The sequence below is a fragment of the Chelmon rostratus genome, chromosome 19 (assembly GCF_017976325.1).
Source record: "Chelmon rostratus isolate fCheRos1 chromosome 19, fCheRos1.pri, whole genome shotgun sequence".
NCBI lineage: Eukaryota > Metazoa > Chordata > Actinopteri > Chaetodontiformes > Chaetodontidae > Chelmon > Chelmon rostratus.
The window spans coordinates 17,653,331-17,673,400 of NC_055676.1; the positions used below are offsets into that span (position 1 = coordinate 17,653,331).

At 43.9% G+C, this 20,070-nt stretch overlaps 1 protein-coding gene across 1 annotated transcript in view; it reads left to right on the top strand.

Moving 5' to 3' along the window:
• The window catches only part of col27a1a (collagen, type XXVII, alpha 1a), a 69,212-nt gene that overhangs the window by 19,625 nt on the left and 29,517 nt on the right, over window positions 1-20,070 (top strand). Inside the window, exons 5-12 of the mRNA XM_041959926.1 lie at window positions 3,404-3,457; window positions 5,278-5,331; window positions 5,478-5,531; window positions 12,092-12,136; window positions 14,819-14,872; window positions 15,386-15,430; window positions 16,576-16,629; window positions 17,339-17,383. Coding sequence (XP_041815860.1) covers window positions 3,404-3,457; window positions 5,278-5,331; window positions 5,478-5,531; window positions 12,092-12,136; window positions 14,819-14,872; window positions 15,386-15,430; window positions 16,576-16,629; window positions 17,339-17,383 — 405 coding nt within the window. The remainder of the gene's footprint in view (window positions 1-3,403; window positions 3,458-5,277; window positions 5,332-5,477; window positions 5,532-12,091; window positions 12,137-14,818; window positions 14,873-15,385; window positions 15,431-16,575; window positions 16,630-17,338; window positions 17,384-20,070) is intronic.

Below are 20,070 nucleotides of genomic sequence, written 5' to 3' on the forward strand. Positions count from 1 at the left end.
TCCAGTCTCTGCTGCACAGAGAGATGCTCGCGGCTTTTTGAACTCCTCTCCTCTCCGATTACTGGAAGTCTGTATGATGACACACAGAGCACCATTGAGCCCGCCGAGCACCACCCGTGAACCTTGACCTCTGATCCCACACATGGGAGTGTGAGACGCCGTCGCCGTGGCAACCGCTGTCAGCACAGAAGCTCTCGCTAGGTGTCCGTGAATGGTCGGGGCGAGCTCTTTCGAGTGTGTTTGTAGACGTACAATGACGGCGGTGGTAGAGGGGTGTGAGAGGAAGCGTGCGGTGGATGCGTCGCGAGCGCACAGGCCCGTATCTCTCTGAAGACTGGCTGCAAGCATTCATCTGGAGCCTGCTGGGTCAAAAGGGTCTTTGTCTGAATGGAGAGAAAAAAAAATCTCTGTCGCCCATCTTTCCTCATGCTTCCCGTCCGAACCACTCCTCTGCCACGAAACGAAACCCCCACCCCCCCACCTTGCTTCACCTGCACATAAAGCTAATTCAGATCCCAGATGCACATTTCGCATAGAAACCTGGAAAACTATGACTATAAAGAACTTTCAAATGAATAAAAGTGTTGAGCTCCACTTAGCTGGGCTGTTTTGGTAACACCAGGTGACGGATGAGCTTTTTAAGGGTCTGTATAATCCCCAGTGTAAGCTGTGTATATGGATCTCTCCTCTGGAACATTACTGTAATAAGCTGCAGGACAGTAAAAATCACTGCTTCAATTCGTTATTTCTGCCGTCTCCCTTTGGGCACTTTAATACATTTTTCACTACCAGCCATTAGATGTTTGGCGTTCAAGTAGCTCTAGGTTTCCATCATAATTTTCAAACTTGTTATGGCCATTATGAGCTATTACTGTTATTGTTGTAAATGGCTAAATAATACTTTACATTACTTACTATTTCCTTTTTCATACACTCTGCATGATCTATTTAGCTCTAAAAACTTTGGCTTTTGAAGCAAATAAATTTATACGGCTGGCTTTTTACCACCACGGCTTAATTCATTCGCCCCGTCTGCTTCTGTTATTATGGAGTTTTACTGTGACTTATATGGCACTAGGCTGCTCTTTTCACTCTGCATTGCACGCTTTTGCGAAATATTCTCCTGAATGGTCAGAGGCAAGGTTTCTACTGTGTGTGTGCTGCCCGGGATCTTTAATTAAGGAGACATCCAGTGGTTTCACATGCTCTTGATCTCATGTTAGTTTATCAGACATTGGCCCTTTGGCACTCATTTGGCACGGCATCATACAGAATCTCTTTTATCTTTAATACGCTGACTGTATATACATTTAAAACTGCCTTTTACAAGCTTGTGTTTAAAGTCAGACTATGTTTACAGCATAGCCCATTAAAAGGGCTCGTCTAACAATTTCTGTGTGGGAATGTAACCGTGGGAGTGATGTCATGCATCCAGATTTAAGATCCACAAGAACATATTCAGTATTGCTTTGCTTAAAGTTGCACATATGGTGCTGATATAGTATTTTCTGGATTCAAGGACATATATTTATATGTCTCAGAGCAAGCAGTGTGCATGTTACCATAACATGAAACATTAGGAGCTACCATTTCTTTAGATTTTGACCATTTTGTCTCAACTTAGAATGCACAGAGCTAGCAGCCTTATTACCACAGGAACCACAGTAACGCCCTGCATCGCTGTTCAGAGGTTGGTGGTTTTTCATTTGATAGCCCTCAGCTTGTGTGTGCCCCGCCCTGGTCTTCTCTAATTAGACACCTGTTGTGCGAGAAGGGGACACGACATGGAAGCGAGAGCGCAGCTCCAAATGTCGGTGCCAGCCCGTGCCTACCAGTGTTCTGCCCAAACTGCGGCGTACCACAGGTTTAATTTTGAAGCATGTAATTCAAACATGTCTAGTTTGTTTAAGTTTATTTAGGGCACAACAGCGTTCCGTTAACACTGTCTGGACACACAAAGGGAACGCCAGCCGAACACAAACCGAAAATGAAAGGGGAAGAGAGCGCGAGAGGAAAAGAGGCAAGATCTTTGAAGGCTGAGAATCCTTTGAAAATCTCATTTGTAAAATATAAGTTTAAAAGAGATAAAAATTCAGATCTTATCAAAGCAGCATTTTGAAATCTTTCTTAAAGTGTGTGTGTTTCACATGAGAGATAATAACACCTTTCACCTTAGCAATGCCCTGTTCATTCATTAGAAGCTCTGTCTCCAGTGAATGAGACATGACGGCCATCAAAGCGCCCTTTGACAGGAAGCGCAGTTACAGCAGAAGGCATTTATGTTGTCATGTCTGCACCCGACCAGTATGTCTGTTTTTGAACTTTGCTCAAAGGGCTTTTTGTTGAGCTGTATAACCCAGCCCAAACCCCAGATTACTTTTTCTTCTCTGTGGGATTACAGAGAGCTGCCTGTCTGGACGTCGCTAGATGTTGTTTTTTGATGCTGCAGACCAGATTGCTAACATAATGGCTTCCTGATTTGTTTTGACTCACCTCAGTGAAACTTGCTGACCCAACTCACAAAGCAGTTTTTCCGCCCTCTCTGACTCGCTCGACCCCTGACCCACTACAGGGGTAGGTTAGGGGCCCAAGGGTGCCACCACCACGTGGAGGGCAGGAGTGAGGTCAGAGATCCACAGGAAAAAGTCACTCAGAGGAAGAGGTAGTCAGACAGACGGATGGATAGATGACGGAGACATAGCAACGACCCCTGTGTCTGACAGCTGCCTTTTAAACCAAAGAAAAATTGGTGTGGATGCATTCTCTGGCTTCCAAAGGTTTTCTGCTAAACCTTCCCATGGGGGCTTCTGGATGGGGCGAGATGGTTCACATTACCAATATGCTGCTACTGTAGATCTCGCTGTGTTTGCTTTCAGACACAGTTGTGTTCATTTCCTTGGCAACAGCCAATGCAGCCAGAAACACACACCAGCGGAGGAATTCAAAATGTTGTGATACGAGATGATCTGCGTTACTCATTAAGATGCTTGGCAAATGTGTGTGTGTGTGTGTGTGTCTGGAGGGGGGTTGGTGGCGCTGCGGAGTGTGAGGCAACAGGGTGCAGGAAAACCACATCCATATGGTGAGGCAGCTCCACAGAGCCCTATTTTCCATAAGCTTCTACCCCCAACACCAACCCCAAATACCTCACCACCCAACTCACACACACACAATCACACACACACACACACACAGCTGATGTATCGGAAAGTAGGTTAAAGTAGCATAAAGGCTGAGGTTCTCCAGACAGACCCCCCCCCCCCCCCCCCCCCCCAATCCACCCTTTCTGGTCTCATTCACAGTAGCAAAGCCACAGTCTGCATCAGCTCCATCCCAATATGAGGACTGATCGAGATCTCGATCACTGCTTGATTATGTTTTCCTCTCTCTGGCTTTTCCACAGGGCGCCCCTGGTCCCCATGGAAACCCCGGCCGACCTGGTCCTCCCGGGCTCAAGGTATCTGACATACTCTTAGACTAACTCATGATCACAAGTGAGCCTTTCTTGTTTTTGCCATGAGCCCAGCAGCCACGTGGATGTTTCCACATGAAACCATTACGTGATTATGTACCTGCCTCTGCAACTAATTGAATAAGAAGTTTATTATCTTCTTTTGCCTTGAGCATGAATGGTAATCCTATGAGGATGTGTTAGATTTTCAGTTTTTCTATATCAGCTGGAATCTATAAAGTGCAACAAGGGTAATGGAGCTTTATGGCTGAAGAATCGGGGCCACCTAAGTTCACAGCGGTGCAGCCACACCTGGCAGTTTGAGCCACCACAGCACTTAATACTAAAGAGCTGTATCACTTTAACATGTGTGCTGCAGAGGTGATTAAAGTTTTTTTCAGATTCTTGGAGATCTGCTCGATTTAAGCTCCAAATATGCTCTAATCTGTGCATGTTTATGCATTTATATGCTGTTTCTGTGTAAATCTAGCAGAGGGGAGGGTAGATGGACACCAGGGGGGTTGGAGTGATTTATCAGAGCTCCAGGGAAAGACATTATGAGGCAGAAAGTGAGAACTTCAAATAAAACTGTCTAATTTTAACGTGTGAACAGGAGATGACCCTGCCCAGGACAAATTCTCTGCGTCCCTCCTCTGATTGTCTGGACTTGACATATGCCTTAGCAAACACCCTTGACCTCTGGCGCTGTGTGCTCAGAGTACATAGTGAGGAGCACTACCTGTATTTAGAGTGCATTATAAAAATGCCTGGCATAAATGACATCTGTGCAACTGCATGTGGTCACACGCCCATCACCAGAGCCCTGACCTCAGGTCACCCAAAGGGACGGTGTTTGTCCTTGTCTGCCTGATGTAATTTTAAATAGTCCTGTTGCATTCTTCCCTTTTTACAGTCTTCTTCCCATCAATACATAACTAATTCTCACCCTCATCTGCTATCTGCTTGCCTCTTATTTATATCGCATACATATTTAACATACATGTATTTACTTTTTTGGCTTGGATAAGAAAATTGATTCCACACTCCCTAAACTGGCATAAAGACTCTAAACAGGGGTGGATTCAATTACTTTTGTTGTCTGTTACCCTGTTTCTAGTCTTTATGCTAAGCTAACTAACCATTATCATATGCACCAGACAAACAGGAGAGTGGTATCTATCTTCTCATCTATCTGACAGCAAGAGAGCAAAAATTCAGCTCTTCCTTTAAGGGTGAACAACATTAAACAATGTGATCTAATGTATGGGGTGTTTCATATATATATATATATATAGCAGGCTTCTTCTACCTGGCAGGTGTGTTGAGAGAATGATTTTTGAAGTGTTTGATGTGTCGGGGTTCGGTGCAATCTTTGCTCTTTCATCACTGATAAATGAAACAAAGTTGTGAATAGCAGGGGTCCATGGGGAGAGAAGGAGTCAGCACTTAGTGTAATTTCCGATCCATGGCTTTGATGTGCTGAAGCCCCATTATTGTTACCTGCTGACAATGAAGCTTGGTGCGGGTGTGTGTGTGTGTGTGTGTGACTCAAGGGGCACTGAGGCCACATAACACACTGTGGCCAAGAAAAGCATCTGTGCTGATTTTTCTATGTGAATTTATGTGTTATTATCTTTTGCAGGCTTTATAGAGGCAATCTTTTGTAACCTTAACCTTTTCCCTAGTCCAAATGAAAGGTGTTAGCCAGTGAAATTATTTCGTTAAAAGGATTGTTGTTGGATACTTAAAAAGATTGAAATCATTGAAGTGCAGTTTGGTAATTTTGACCTATACAAAGTCCTCTTTTGTGCTTTTCCTCTTATCAGGGGAGGAAAGGAGACCCTGGCATCTCACCTGGGCCAGCACCTAAAGGAGAGAAGGTATTGTGTCCCTCCTTTTCCTCTTTCATGCTACATTACTTTATAGCAACGTCCCGTTTGGCACTCTCCTGGCACATTTATGATGGCTTTTTGCGCAGCCAGTCATTGTTGCATAATGCGTTTGACGTTCTCCCTTTGCTTTCTAGGGAGACTCAGGGATTATTGGCCCGGTTGGACTGTCTGGCCAAGAAGGTCGGAAGGTAAGACCTTCCAGTGAAATGAAACAGAATGTTAACGTAAATAGCCGTAAGAGCTCCCATCTACCAGTTGTTGTTGTGAGCGAACATAGTGCTCACATCTGCAAACTTTGAACAGTGAGGCCCTTGAAACCTTCGGGAAAGCCCAAGAAAGAAAGCTTGTATGAGTCATTGTCACCATTTCATAACCCTTGTGTTTTTTGAATGTGTCTTGTGTTTTTTGTGTGTGTGTGTGTGTGTGTGTGTGTGTGTGTGTATGTGTGTGTGTAAACCAACTCATCTTTCTCCCTTTGTGCTGTGCTCACCATTTTTTTCCATCTGTGTTCGCTGGATCCAGCGCAGAGGGGTCTTAATGTTGGCAGGAAGGATGACATGAGGGATGAAGGGGGAGGTTTTTGTCATCAGAGAAACAAGGATGGGGATCATGCGCTCAAACTCAAAATTACCAGCGTCTTAGACGTGACTTAAGTCGCAACTTAAGTGATTCCTGAGTGTAGCGAAGAAAGTGGGCCAGAGCCTCCGCTTGACAGAAGTGGAACAAGCACACACCGAGAGCAAGTCCACTGGGAAAGTTTGAGTTGTGTGTGTGTGTGTGTTTATGTTCACACATGCGTTCCAGCTTGTCAGTGTGTGTGCACAAACAGCAGACGTCAATTACACACAATACAGCAGTGATTCACAACCAGGAGTATCTGTACCCCAGGGCAGGGTAGATAGTCTGCAAGCTTGCTAACTTGTTCATGAGCAATCTAGCAGAGAAGTCAGCTAAAGTAATGCTTACATGGTTGAAACAGTAAGATAAAGTAATGGATAAACAGTTTAGACAGTTAGGTAAAAGTATAAATAATGCCAATCCTAGTAGTAGTTTTAATAAAAACATTAGACTGTTGCTTTATATAAAAGTGTTAAATAAGACCCAGTTGAAATGAACACATTTGGAACAGACAGATTGTGTTGATGAAGGGGTACTTAAGTTCATTTGACAGGGCTGTGGGGGCACGTCAGCCAAAAAACGTTTGGGAAGCGCTGCAGCGTAGGACACAATCACCACAACCTTCTCGCTGCTCCACGAGTCTTGACTAAGAATAATGTGTTTCACCTTTTCTTTAACAATCAGATGTAAACCCATGTCTCACTGTGGCAGAAGAAGACCTCGTAAACTGCTTTCAGGCACATTATGTATCAAATAGGATTTCAAACAAAGCGCAGGAATTAGTGGAGTAATTGGATGTTGCATGCATTTCAGCAGAGGTGTAAAGAGCCCCTGCGCGTATTCGCTCTCTTCCAGAGCCACAGCGCTCTGCAACAGAGCGTGGAGCTCTACTTGGACGGCTGCCCCAAGCTTAACATATGGCTTTTGTTAGGAGTCTGCTTTTTTCTGTGTGTATCTCTGTGTCCAAGTTGTACGTCTCTGCCTCGCTCTTTCACACACTCACAGTCAGAATGGAAAATGTAAAGCCGGTGGAAAACATTCACAGAGCTCTTTCAAACTAAATGAGTCTTGGCGTTTCGGTTAGCTTAGACGGTGACACGTGAATCTGGGCTGCAGGTGAGAGTGTGCACAGCTGATTGATCTCTTATGCTGCTCTGAGATTAGCCACAAATTGTTGTTTAGCACGCAGGTGAGATCACGTGGTGGGGAAACTGTGAGTACATACCTGCACTCCCTACCTGTCTAAACTCAGATGAGCTGTGCAGGGTGCATTCGAGCTGCTTAGAAGTGTATCAGAATGACATCACATCCTCACGTCTGGGAAGTAGTTGCCATGGCAACTTCTTCAACACACACCGACATCGTGACAGCACGCCTCAGGTATTGGTCAATGGACCACAGACATGATGACTGCAGAGGAAACTTGTTAAATTAACTGCAAGGAGTCAGCTTCTTTTCCGTACACAAACACAGAGGGGCTAATTAACCCCTTTTCTTCCGATGCTAAACAATGTACAATAGCTTCTCACAGGTCTCAGCTGCGGCTCACACTGCTAAACCTACATGCCTGCACTTTACACTGAATGACAGAGGTGTGAGTCAGTGTCCGGACCGTTCTGCGGTAGCGCAGACGGTCTAGAAACAGGCTCTTTGTTCTGTTGTGTTCATTTTCGGTCAGCTCAGGTGGAAAGTCCCAGGCGCGTCCTGTCCTGATGCAGGTTTCTCCGCGGAGACTCTGAGGCCTGCTGCTGAGGTCAATACAATTGTGAAAAGCAATGATGACCTTCATTGCAATTACATCTTAGCGTGGTGGGCCACCCTGAAACACCCATGTGCTGTTTCTTCCTCTTCATACCTCGAGCTGTTTGACTCGCTCTGTCTCGCTCGCTTGGCTCGTCACACTGAAGCTGTGGTTTAGGAAAACGGGACAACGGCAGCTTTTCCTCTGTTCTCTTCTGTATTTTTCCCTTCTACCTTCTCTGTCTCTCTCACACACACCCAAACACACACACACACACATTCAGGCTCTTTATCAGCCTCAGCTTGACACTTCAACCGGGAATTTTGGAATTTGGCTGCTGGTTTTCCATGGAAAAACGTTAATGGGGAAAGCAGTGGTGCTTTGAACGTGTGATGGGAGAGTGCGATTTTACACCGTCAGACAAGCCAAGCATGTTCCGCTCTGTACAACATTTGTTCTACCAAGCAGACTCTGAATGGCTTTTCAGTATGGTAGGCAGGGTCAGGGAGAGGGGACACACGCAGGGCCAAACCTCAACTACAAGGCCACATTACACGCCACACGTCTTACCTTACTGCCTTTCTTCTATGTCTATTCCCACTGCTAGCTGATCCATCTCTTCTCTTTGTCAGCCTTTTCTACATCTGTCTTTCACACTACCGCTGCCTTTTATCCCTTAAAGCCAAGTTATGCTGCATGGTAGCATGGAAACTTCTAACTACTCAATGTGCAGCTAATCTTATTATGTCCGGATGCTTTGGTTGATGTTTTCCTGCGCATTTTTCTAACGTTTTTCTAAATTTGATGTTTTGGAACATACACTTGTTCTTTTTCTTGCTGTTTGATGAGAAGCTCAGGATTCAGTTAGCATAGCTTAGCTTAAAGAAGTAACTGAACTGTCTTCCTTTAAAACATCATAACATTGTTTACTTGTTTTCCCTAGCAGATTTATCCGCTGCAGCTGCCCTGGGTGATACATTACCGTGTCATCAGCATAGAGTGAAAGCTAATGCTAATAAATCAATCACCTTTAACATATCTATTGTAGCCATGTCTCATTATAGTAATCAGAGCAGTTTAGAAGCTAGCTATCTGAAAAAATGTAATTTGCCCAGAGTTGCAGGCAATTATGAAGGATACAAGAGCAAAGAGGAACAGCGTAGTCCCAAAAGATCAGTTAGAGCTGCAGTATGTAGCTAGACACTTAATATAAGAATAAACATAAGAAGACGAGCACATATTTTCCAAGTACAAACCAAAGTTCTCCTAATAAGAACATGGATATAATGTAGAACAATATACTGTAATTGTCCTACAGGGGCTGCACAGCGTATTAAACATAATCATTTCCTTCATATATGCAAAACAGTTTATTGTGTGACATTAATCTGTCTGAAGGTCCCCAAGACCTGTTCCAAACTAAACTCTCTCTCTTTAGCTCCTTGCCCACTGTTCAAACTAACAAATCCTCATGCTTGCCATCATTGTAATTATGGTAGAATTCAAATCAACCATCATTTTCTTTGCATGTCTCACAAGAAGAACAACAAATCATTGTTCTGTCTTCCACCATGCTGGCAGTTTAACAGTGATACTGCATGCAAGCAGCTGAAATTGCGGTTCAGACAGAGATGAGATGAAGGATGTTTTTCTGGCGGCTAGATTTCAAACAAATTGTCCGCTTAGGTTCATGCAGTTGTTTGTTACATCTGTTCCCGGCAGACATCCGCGAGGTAGGTTTACGTTCTGCTGTACATGCAGCACATGCATGGAGCCTGATGATTGCTTTGAGCAATCATCTGGCTCCATGCTGTAGGGGAGTTTGGAGAGAGAGAGGTGGAAAGATGAAAGCAGAGATTAATGAGGTGAGTGGTTCGTTTCTGCTACCAGGGCACTGTCCAGAGGAGGCAGACTGTGGAAGACACACATTCATCAATTGTGGTGTACAACTGTTAACAGACATGAGGCCTGGGCTCATTTGAACACCCACAAAGTTGAGTCTGCACAGGGTGGGTTGGTAACCAGTCAGAGGAATGACATGTCATCTGCAGACACAATGTGTCTTTTATTTAATTTCTGCCAAAATGCGCTTAAAGTTCCCAGGGGCAGTCCTCGGCTTAGTGGGGTAGGATGGGGGGAAAAAGTACTTACAGGGTGCTACCGGGGAGCTGCTGTAAATGAAAAGCATTCTGTTGGGTTTATCTGATTGAACACACATGCTCATTAAGCAAGTGGCATTGTAAACACAGGCGGGCCAGTGGGAATGGTCGCTCTCATTAGCAAGCTCATAATGAGTGAGATAAGGATCTGAGATGGTCTAGCTGGGGTTGGGAGGCTATGGTTAATACCCAGGACCCCCAGCATGTGTTTGTGTGTGTGTGTGTGTGTGTGTGTGTGTGTGTGTGTGTGTGTGTGCGTCTGCAGCTCATGGACCTCACAGCACAGCTTGGGAACATAAGCCGCTACACATGTTTGTACAATAAGTAAGCCATGTAGTAAGATGATGGTGTACATGTATCTTTGTGTGGGAATGCATGTGTGGGTTTGCTTCCACGCACATACGGTGTGCACGCACGCAGATGAGTAGATAGATAGATAGATAGATAGATAGATAGATAGATAGATAGATAGATAGATAGATAGATAGATAGATAGATAGATAGATAGATAGATAGACATTATTTATCCCAAGCTGGGAAATTGCAGTGCACCAGCAGCATTACACACATTGAAATAAGTGAAAAATTCTTAAATAAGACTATAAAGAACAAACTATACATAATAAAATATCAAGATAGCAAGCAGTAAAAAGATTATATGCATGATAATAAAAAAGCAAAATAGTAAACAGTAGTAATGAAAAAGTATTGCACAAAAAGGATATCTACAGCAAATGGCAGTGTGTAGAAAATAAAGTGTACCGTGACTGTAAGCATAACACAGTGAAAAAAGTGAAAATTTGTGAAATAGGACTATAAAGAACAAACTATACAGAATCAAATATCAAGATAGCAAGCAGTAAAAAATTATATACATTATAATAAAATATCAAAAGTAGCAAACAGTAGTGATAAGAAGTATTGTATATGTTTGTTTTTTTTTAGCTGTTATTGTACAGTGCAATGACACGGGTAGTCGAGTCAGACAAACACAAATTCATCAACGCAGTTTTAATAGTTAATATATAAAAATGGAAATTTTCAGAAGGTCACACACAGGCGCCATGTGTCTGCAAGGGCGTCCATCCCTGTCCTCTCCTCATCTCTGCTTACCAATAGAGCTTTCACAGAAATGTGGAAAACACACACACACTTTTCTGCTTGCGTTGCTGCGTTACGGCGGCGGTCTGTCATCACCTGGTGACAACTCTGTTTATTTGATGTGTATTGCTCATGTGTTTTCATCCCAGCTCCAAGCATCTCCTCCTAGTGGTCCTTTGCTGACATGCAACAGATGATGTGAGACAGAGAAGGTCTCCAAAACAAAAGCTTGGATACGTTTTAAATAGAGCGAGAACAGGATAATGTTTATGGATGAGTTCTGTGACATGCAAAGTCAACTAAAATATCTTTATGTTAATATTTATTTTATTCTCACTATAATATAGCAACACAAATGTATTGTTGACTCGGTTGCCGAATATGGAGTGTAATGCTGACCATGGCAGTGGAAAGTGCTGGTATGAAGGTGTAAGCCAGGGAGAGTGATCGTGTAACATAATGAGAAGATGTCAGGAGTCTTGGCTCAGTACTCTGGATCTGTGGTTTAGGAAAACAGGACATCAGGAGTCTTTCCTTTCTTTGCCCCCCTGTTTTTATTTTGTTTTCTTTCCCCCCTCTTTCCTTTCTCTGCAGCTCCGTCACTCTATCAAACTGTGGTCTGGAAAGGCATGTCTTCCCGCCTTTGATTTAGTTTTTCTCCACTCTTAGCTGGGGGTCTGTGTTCCTGGAGTCAGCAGAACTGAAGAAAAGCACTATGTCAGGCTGTGTTTGGTGTTGTAGTCTGCTCTGCAGGCGGAGGGAAGGGCCTGCAGTCTGACTCGACCAGGAAGGCATTTATATCCTCAACATGCCATGATTCTGGCACAGCTTCCCCCCAGCACCAGTTCTCTGTGAGTGCGGCCAGTGGAAAGTCTGATCCCATGACAGAGGGGCAGATGGATTCCTTGCATATGGCACTGAACTCGTCTGTCCGGGCTGTTATCGTTAGCATGCGTGTTTTGCTCCAGACAAAAACGCCACCTGTCATTCCTACGCCGAGCGGGAAGTTCTCCCGTGCTTGTCATGTTTTTCCTCATCTGTGAACAGTTTCAGAATGTGTGTGTTTTCTTTCACCTCTGATTATTTTACGCTTCAAGTCATTTCTCATGTCTCTTCTTTGTCTCTTTAGGGACAGAAAGGTTTCCCCGGTCCACCTGGACTCCCTGGAGAGCCTGTAAGTATCTTTCTCCATTTCATAGATACCTTTCATAGATGTCACCCCCCAGGCTTCTGCTGTTCTTCATTCTGTTAATCCCACACTTTAAAAAATCCCAATTTTCTTTTATGATGCAACTCCTGCCAAAATGACATAATATTGTTCTATAATATTACTCAATACATCTTTAAATTCCTCCCAGCTCCTGATGCAGAACCCATTACCTCCACTTCACGCATTTCCCTTCATGAGTGTCTTAATCAGTTTTTGCTCTGATGGTGTCCACCGTCATGGTTGTTACTAGTGACTAATCCCTCATATTCCCAAATCTCACCTCATTCTTTAAAACCTCACTCATCATCTACGCAGTCTGTGTGTGTGTCTGTGTGTGTGTGTGTGTTTGTGTGCACGCACCAAGCATGCCTGCAGGGTTGCCAGATTAGATTAGCCTGTTATGAAGCACTGGTGAGGACAGACATCTGGCCAAAGTGCTATGCTGCAGCGATGCTCTCCAGGATATCAGAAAGTGATGCCAAAGAGAGAGAAAATAGAGAGAAGAGAAACAGGAACAAGCCAAGTAGGCCAACAGTGACACGCTCACGGCTGTTACACTCCAGCTTTGGAGAAAGTCCTCCTTTGTCTGACTTTCTGTCTCTGTAGCTTGTTGTTCAATGCTCAGCTTCTCTCCTGCAGCATTTCACCGTGATGATCTCAGGCGGGTATTTCATTTCTCTGACTTCCTCCTCAATCTGTCTTTAAACTGGGGAAAATGAACTCCTTTATTTGCCACTGCAAGTGGGAGTAGACGTGAGTCTGCCTGTTTAGCCCGACAGGATTATTTTAAGTGTGCAGCATCCAGCCTCGTGTCCAGAGCTATTTTCAGTCGGGCCGGGTCATACTACTTACTGTTGGTATTAAGGAAAAGGCCTTAGTCATGGAAAGCAGAGTGGAATATTCTCCTCATTGTCACACAGTTTTAGGTAAGTCCCCTGTTCTCGGGGTGACGTCACCAGCACAGGGAGTTCCCACACTGCTCATCACCAAGTACTACTTTTTCTTTCACACCGTCATGTCCTTCCACTTTGTCCATCCTCGAACGCCCCCCTCTTTCCCACAGAGCCGCTGCTGCTGATGTTAATCGCGGCTCTAGCCTCGAGCCTGACTCACCATAGCAGCAGTGACAGGGTAATAAGCACAACTGTTTGGCAGGATGGACACCACGGCCATTGAGAGCAAAAGGCCAGCTGGTGTGCATGAAGTGCTCATGACTCTATGTTACTGTAATACACCGCGAGGCCGCGCTGGAGCCCCTCCTCACTGCTGGCCGTTCAAAGATCCAAACCTCACTCAGCCAAATTCTCGTCTGCTTTTAACTGGCTGCATTATGCTCTATATTTATCCAAGAGAAGGAATGGCAAGCAGTACACATGGCTGCACGTCCAGAGTGTGTCAAAGGAAGTTATACATGAACACTTGCACACAACCTGCTTCTGTGTATGTGTGTTATGCTTACACACACACACACACACACACACACACACACACACACACACACACACAAGACAAACTCCCAATTAGTGCCTTTACACAGACCACATCGGAAACGAACTTTAAGCATTAACTATGACTCCTGGTAAAAAACATCCTTGGTAGGAATGGCCAATATGCAGTGTTGGAATGTAACAAAGAAAATGTACACAAGCACCATCCTGAAGTACTTATTTGGGTTGCAATATTTTCACTTCTTGTCGCTTTAAACCAAAGAAGAGAAGAAGAAGAAGAAGCACATATTTTACTCTTTGCTCGACTAAACTCAGAAAACCAAAAACCTATGATCATCTGCTAGAATATCCTGCATTATTATGAATTAAAGTACCAAACCATATAAAAACTAGTTAAAAATAGCTCCACCTTGACAAACTGCTGTACACAGACGTGTATCATTAATAATAATATGATGTATAACAGTACAACATTGACAGGAGCATTGAGTACTTTTACTTTTGATGCTATTGAGTTCATTTTGCTGAAAGAAACATTTCCAATGAACGTTTACTTTCTTACTTTTGCTTAAGTATCTGAATGCTTCCTTCACTGCTGGCGAAATCCTTTATCATGATATGCAATCACAATATTCATACGTAGTGATGTAGAATGATTAACTGATAATTCACAGATTAGATTCAACTTCACTGTCAGTGTACACAGTAAGTACCAGTACAACATGTGCATACATATACAGTATATAATACCTATACACATATATCAAGACAAATGAAGGTTTACATGATACATATACACAGAATTTAAAAAACAGTGCTTCATATTGATGATTTTTCTCACTGACTGAATACAACCAGAGATAATAAAGCCTGTAAACATGAACAGCTTAGTTAAATCTCTGGTGGTTACAGTATACAGTGAATCCACATATCACTCAGCCCTCCCACTAAGCTAGCAAAGCAAAGAAGGAAGATAAAGAACGTCCATTTTGGGGACAAAGCAGTGCACCAGCTCAGCTCACCACAAACAAAGTCCACTTTATTTAGAGTGAACACGTTCATCTCCTCATTGTACAGTATTTGCTCATCCCCTCTGCTCTGTCTCCCTCTCTGCTACTGTGTGTTTGTATTACTGTAATTTTGATCTCTCTCTCTCTCTCTTTTTCTCTCTCTCTCCTCCTCTCTCTCCTCCCTGCAGGGAGGGCAAGGTCCAGTCGGAAGCCCAGGTGCCAAAGGTTATCCTGGCAGGCAGGTGCAGTAAATCCTCTGCTGTGACTGGTACAGTTGTAGTCAGGGCCATAGTAAAGGCACGGGGCCAAGTGGAATTAGGTTATGTTGAACAGCTGACTTGGAGGAAAATATTTGGGTAAATACTGTATAGAGGAGTTGGAATATTTTAAAAATGGTTCAAGAGAACTGCATCACAAGCTACAGCCTCATAAATAGATGCCTCAGATGAATGGGTTTATTTATTGCACAGCTACTTGTACAGGAGTACCTGTTGCTACCTGTTGTCCATCACCTCTACAGCATGTGGGCTAATAATTTGGACAATCTGCTGGCATTTTAATAGTGTTTGCAAGCCATGTGGATGTATTGTGTTATTAAAGTTACCTTATTTCAATGACAGTCAGTTGAGGTCTTTGGCCTGCCACTCCTCAACATCATAATGATGCACAAGGACAAACACATTCACAGTGTATTTGGGTTTTTTCAGGTGAAAATGTTTGACAGCTGATACAAAGTTCCTTTCTTTGTTTTTCAGGGTTTACCGGGGCCTATAGGACCAGTAGGGCCTAAAGGCGTTCGGGTAAGTGAGCTCAACTTCCTCCCCTCAACTGTGCTGCTCAAGTTTGTGATTATCAGTCTAAATTACTAACATTGGTGCTTTGACAGGACCAGTGAGTATGTTTATAGGCAAGGCGGTCAGCCTGACAGCTTTCTGACACTTTTTATGGTGCAATATTTATAGAAGGAGCGTGCAGAAAGTTGTTTAATGAAAGCCTGCAAACTATTGGTATTTTTTGTGCAGTAAAGTTGTTGTTGCATGAGAGCAGGTATGTAGAAGCAACAACATCCAAGTGCATGCATGCACTTTCGGTGCACCAGCGTCCACCTCTGAACACATTCATACACGCTCATTCAGGCAGTGTGTGCCACTATTAATAGTGTTCTAAACTTAGGAGCCTTTACTTGTAATGTAAACATTGTAATACTGTATACAGACACATGCTGAAAGACTGGCTGTTGATAAGCCTAAGCAAACAAACACACACCCTTTAAGTACACAAACAAAGAAACACACACTCACGGTCACAAACAGTGATTTTTATGTTGCGTTCCAATAAAGGTTCTTTATCAGCTCCCCTTGGCTGCTCCAAAGCCTCCCCTGCCCCCACTGGCTGGAATTTCCTGTTTAAGCTCCGTATGAGGCCCTGCTGTCTTAAGGAGGCATTCTAGTCCTCTCTCTCTCACTGAGCCACCTTTCCAAATAATCTGCACTCTCTTTTGAAGCGTACTCTTTTGAAGCGTATATTGTGCACGCTCATCTCGTGCTCGCCTGAAATTAGCATTAACCGTTCCTCCAGGGTTCAAACTGTTGTGGTGTTTGTGCTTGTTTTTCTATGTGTGTGTCTCACCCTGTACCGACAGCTCAGTCTGATGTCCTGGCTATCTACAGAGATCCCTGGCGTGAGGGTATGTGCCCTTGGACTACATCGTGGAAGCCAGCACCATGCAGTCCATGGGCATATACACTTGCCTCATGGCTTGGTTCTTCATGGAATCCCACCCTATCCATGCTGGACCGTCGGCCCCTGAATCCCAGCCCTAGAACCAATCGGAGTTTCTCCTCCTCCTGCTGCTTTTACGCCATTCAGATACTCACATCCCATATTCCTCCTCTCTCCTCTTTCCTCCTTTCGCACCTCTCTCCTCTCCTCTCCTGTCCTGCAGGGTTTCATTGGAATCCCGGGGCTTTTTGGCCTTCCTGGGCCTGACGGCGAAAGAGTGAGTTCTTGTCAAATGAGTATTTTCTCTCGAGTACAGCCAATAATCGCAAAAATGCACAGTGACCAACTGAACCTGGCTAATCGCCCGATGGGATGACAGCAGTGCATCTCCTGCCATTTCATTCAGCTGTCTCGTTGTTGTTTTAATGCGGGAAGCAGTCCCCAGCTGTCCGACATGCTGCTGTAGAAGGCTGCGTGGGAGTTTTGATGACTCATATGATAAAAGCCCCATCCCAGAGTGTTTAAACTGCCTGAACTCATCAATTCCTCCTCCGTCTGTACAGCCTCTAAAATGTGAAGCGATTAGCCCTCTAACAACATGCTTCAGAGGGCTGTGTCAGGGCATGGGGCAGGCTGTAATCATGTTCTCTCCAGCCAGCAAGCCAGCGAGATGGCTCACACCTTAGCTGCACACAATAGATAGTGTCTGCCTGATTTTTATTTGGGAAAATGTTAGATCGGCTGCCGTCAGCTGTTCCTCACATCTGTTGGAGCAGGAGTTGAGAGAAGCTCACGGTTATGACTTTTTAATTGTGTTTGTGACTGTTTAATTGGGCTTTAATCAGTTATGCCCAATGCTTTGGTTTTGATATGCGTTTTACATCATGTTTGTCTCTCTCTTCTTTCTTTCCATCTCGAACCCTTTCCTTTCCCCCTTCTGCTTCGTTCTCCTTTCCGCCTCTGCTCTCTCCTGTTTTGATTTTCAGGGCATTCCCGGCGAACCAGGGAAGAGGGGCAAGATGGGTAGGCCGGTAAAGTTTTGTCTCAACATACTTTACAGATAATCTTTCCAAAGTGTGATGAATTTTGCTGGGAGTGTTGACTGTGAATGTACAATATTGTCTGAAGTGAATGATAAGACTGAGTTTGGGAGATGTTGACAGATATCAACAACATTCAAATCAATATTTGACTTTATTATTTTGATTCTACATCTAAATGCCGCCTGCACACGATCCCACTCAAATGAGGCAATGATATAAATTAGCATTACAATGAAGTTTTTGAATTCATTCTTCTATTTGGGGTTGTATCAAGAACGTTTGGTGCAACGACTCCAACACCTACACATGTGAAAATTTATAAGGTCTGTATTTACGTCATTGTTTGAGTCAGCTCAGAATTTCCATGGCTGTTGGAAGGGTTAACTGCAGCCTGAAAGCTGTGCAGTCCCACCAGCCACACGTCGGGGTCTTGGACGCAACAAGAAAAAGGCTTTTGTTACAATAAAGGGCTTTTGGTCCCCCCCCACCCCCACCCCAGCATGGAGCCAAGCCATTTGGAGGAAGCCGCTGGTTCTGTTGTGTGTGTCAGATAGTGTTCAAAGTCAGTTTGACAGAGTTTTTCAGAAAGAGTGTGTAACCCTGAAACACACTGCTGAGATCATTCTGCAGCTGTTGCTTATTGGCTTTTCAGTAAATACGGCATTTATAGACCAAAACGTCTGAACACACGCAAGCCAGTGTCCACTTAGTGTGAGGTTTTGTAGAGCTGCGGCTTATTCTGTAGTTAGAGAAATGTTTAGGAAGTAGCTGTGGATGCATATTCGCCTCAGATGTGTGAGGCTTTGCATGACGCGCGTGTGTTTGTTCTCTCCACTCGATCAGAGCTGAGGCGTAAGAGTCATGAGCTGATTCAGTCTTTAAGACACTTTTCTGCAACAAGGGCCTCGTTACGGCCATTTCACAGTTTTGGCGCAGTTCATGCAAAGCTAAAAGTATTCATATGGAAGTGCTGCCAATCACAGCTTGGTCTGCTCAAAGCACATTCTGGATGGTTTTATGACAGCACTGCTTTTTCAGGCTGCAAAGAAAATAATGGCAATGTATCACAGCCCATGATATTGTTTATGCATGACAAACAGCTTTGTCTTGGGAAGAGAGTAGCAGAGTCCTGTAATTTGGATCATTTTGAATTCTGTAAAGTTTCATTTTGGCTCCTGCAGGCCCTTACAACTGACCTGTAAATGTAACCGGGGTCATCGTCGTCATTTCAGTGCTCCTGCATGGAAAATGGAAAGCTAACTCTTACAGGATGATCCCAGAGAGATCATCTCTCTCCTCCTGGCCGGAGGAGAAAGAACAGAAGCAGCACCTGAACCCGAGCCACACATTTTAAAGGCCATAACCACAGCGCTTGCACTCTGTCGAGGAAACACACACACACAGACACACACTAACAAAGGCCAATGAGGGAATAGATATATCTAAAACAGTGGAGCACATTAAAAAGGTTTTCCGAAGTGCATCGCCAACAGCTCTGCATTTAAGCTTAAGCTGGGTTTTTTGCATTAAAGTGTTAAGGGTTTGTCTTTTTGTCTCTTTGAGGTTGCAGTTCTTTCACATCAGCCCAGTATCTGACAGTGAGCTCTGCTACTGTGTCTTACTATTTAATCTTGAGGCTGAAGAACAGGGTTCTCTGGCATCTTGTAAAAGCAGAGATACACCAAAGGCTCATGTGTCTCTCCTCAAAAGCCTTTTTTTAATGCTGTTCTTGGCAAAGCTGCGTTTCCCACATTTGTCCTTAGTCTGTATGGCAGCGGTGACAGCTTGTGATTCATCCTCTGGGTCACTGTCATGCTTCATAGATTCCTCTTGTACTCGTGCTTCCCCCTGTGTGCATGATTTCTTAGTACCATAAAGCAGTTCCACGCAGTCCTCCAACAGCCTAGCAGGAACAGAAAAGAGCTTTTTCTTACAATTACAGCGTTTAGTGCGGTTATGATCGCACCGTTGACCTGAAGAGATGCATGTGTAGACTGAAGGGTAGCTGGTAGCTTGAATCTGAAGTCTAAATGTCAAAATTATCTCAGACTGGTCTATTTCTAAGGCAAGTCGGAGATCAGACTAAACATACGTGCTGTTTATCTGAAATATCTCTATTGTTACAAAAATAACTGACCTTTTCTGGAGGATGTGTGGAGGCCACGACAGCAGATCGTAGCCATTATGAGTGTTTCTGAATGGTCAGGGTTTAAGACACATTGGCGTTTGTGCTTTCTGCAGACATGGTTTCCTCTTTGCAGCACCACCAACAGTTAGCATAGCTCAGATTAGCATTCCGTTTACTGCTAAATGGGCAGAATAATTACTTGGCTGCTGCTCTCCCCTGTTACATTTAGAAAGTGTACTCAGCCTAAGCAGAACAGCTGGCTGCTCACACCCTACAGCTGATAGATTTTGTGCGTATAATGGGGCCCATTATGCTCTTATTTTGTACATATTTCAGATTACTTTATATCTAATGCTGTGACTCGGTTGAATTGTAATAATTGCAGAGCAGTTACAGTAGCAGCACTCTCGCATGTGTAACAGTCAGTGTTATTTGTGAAAACATGGTCTGTTAATTTGGTTAAAAGCATTATAATTTACACACCCTCCTCCAATGAAAACCATTTACATTTACATATTTTCATCATCTCTGTAATTGAGGAATGAAA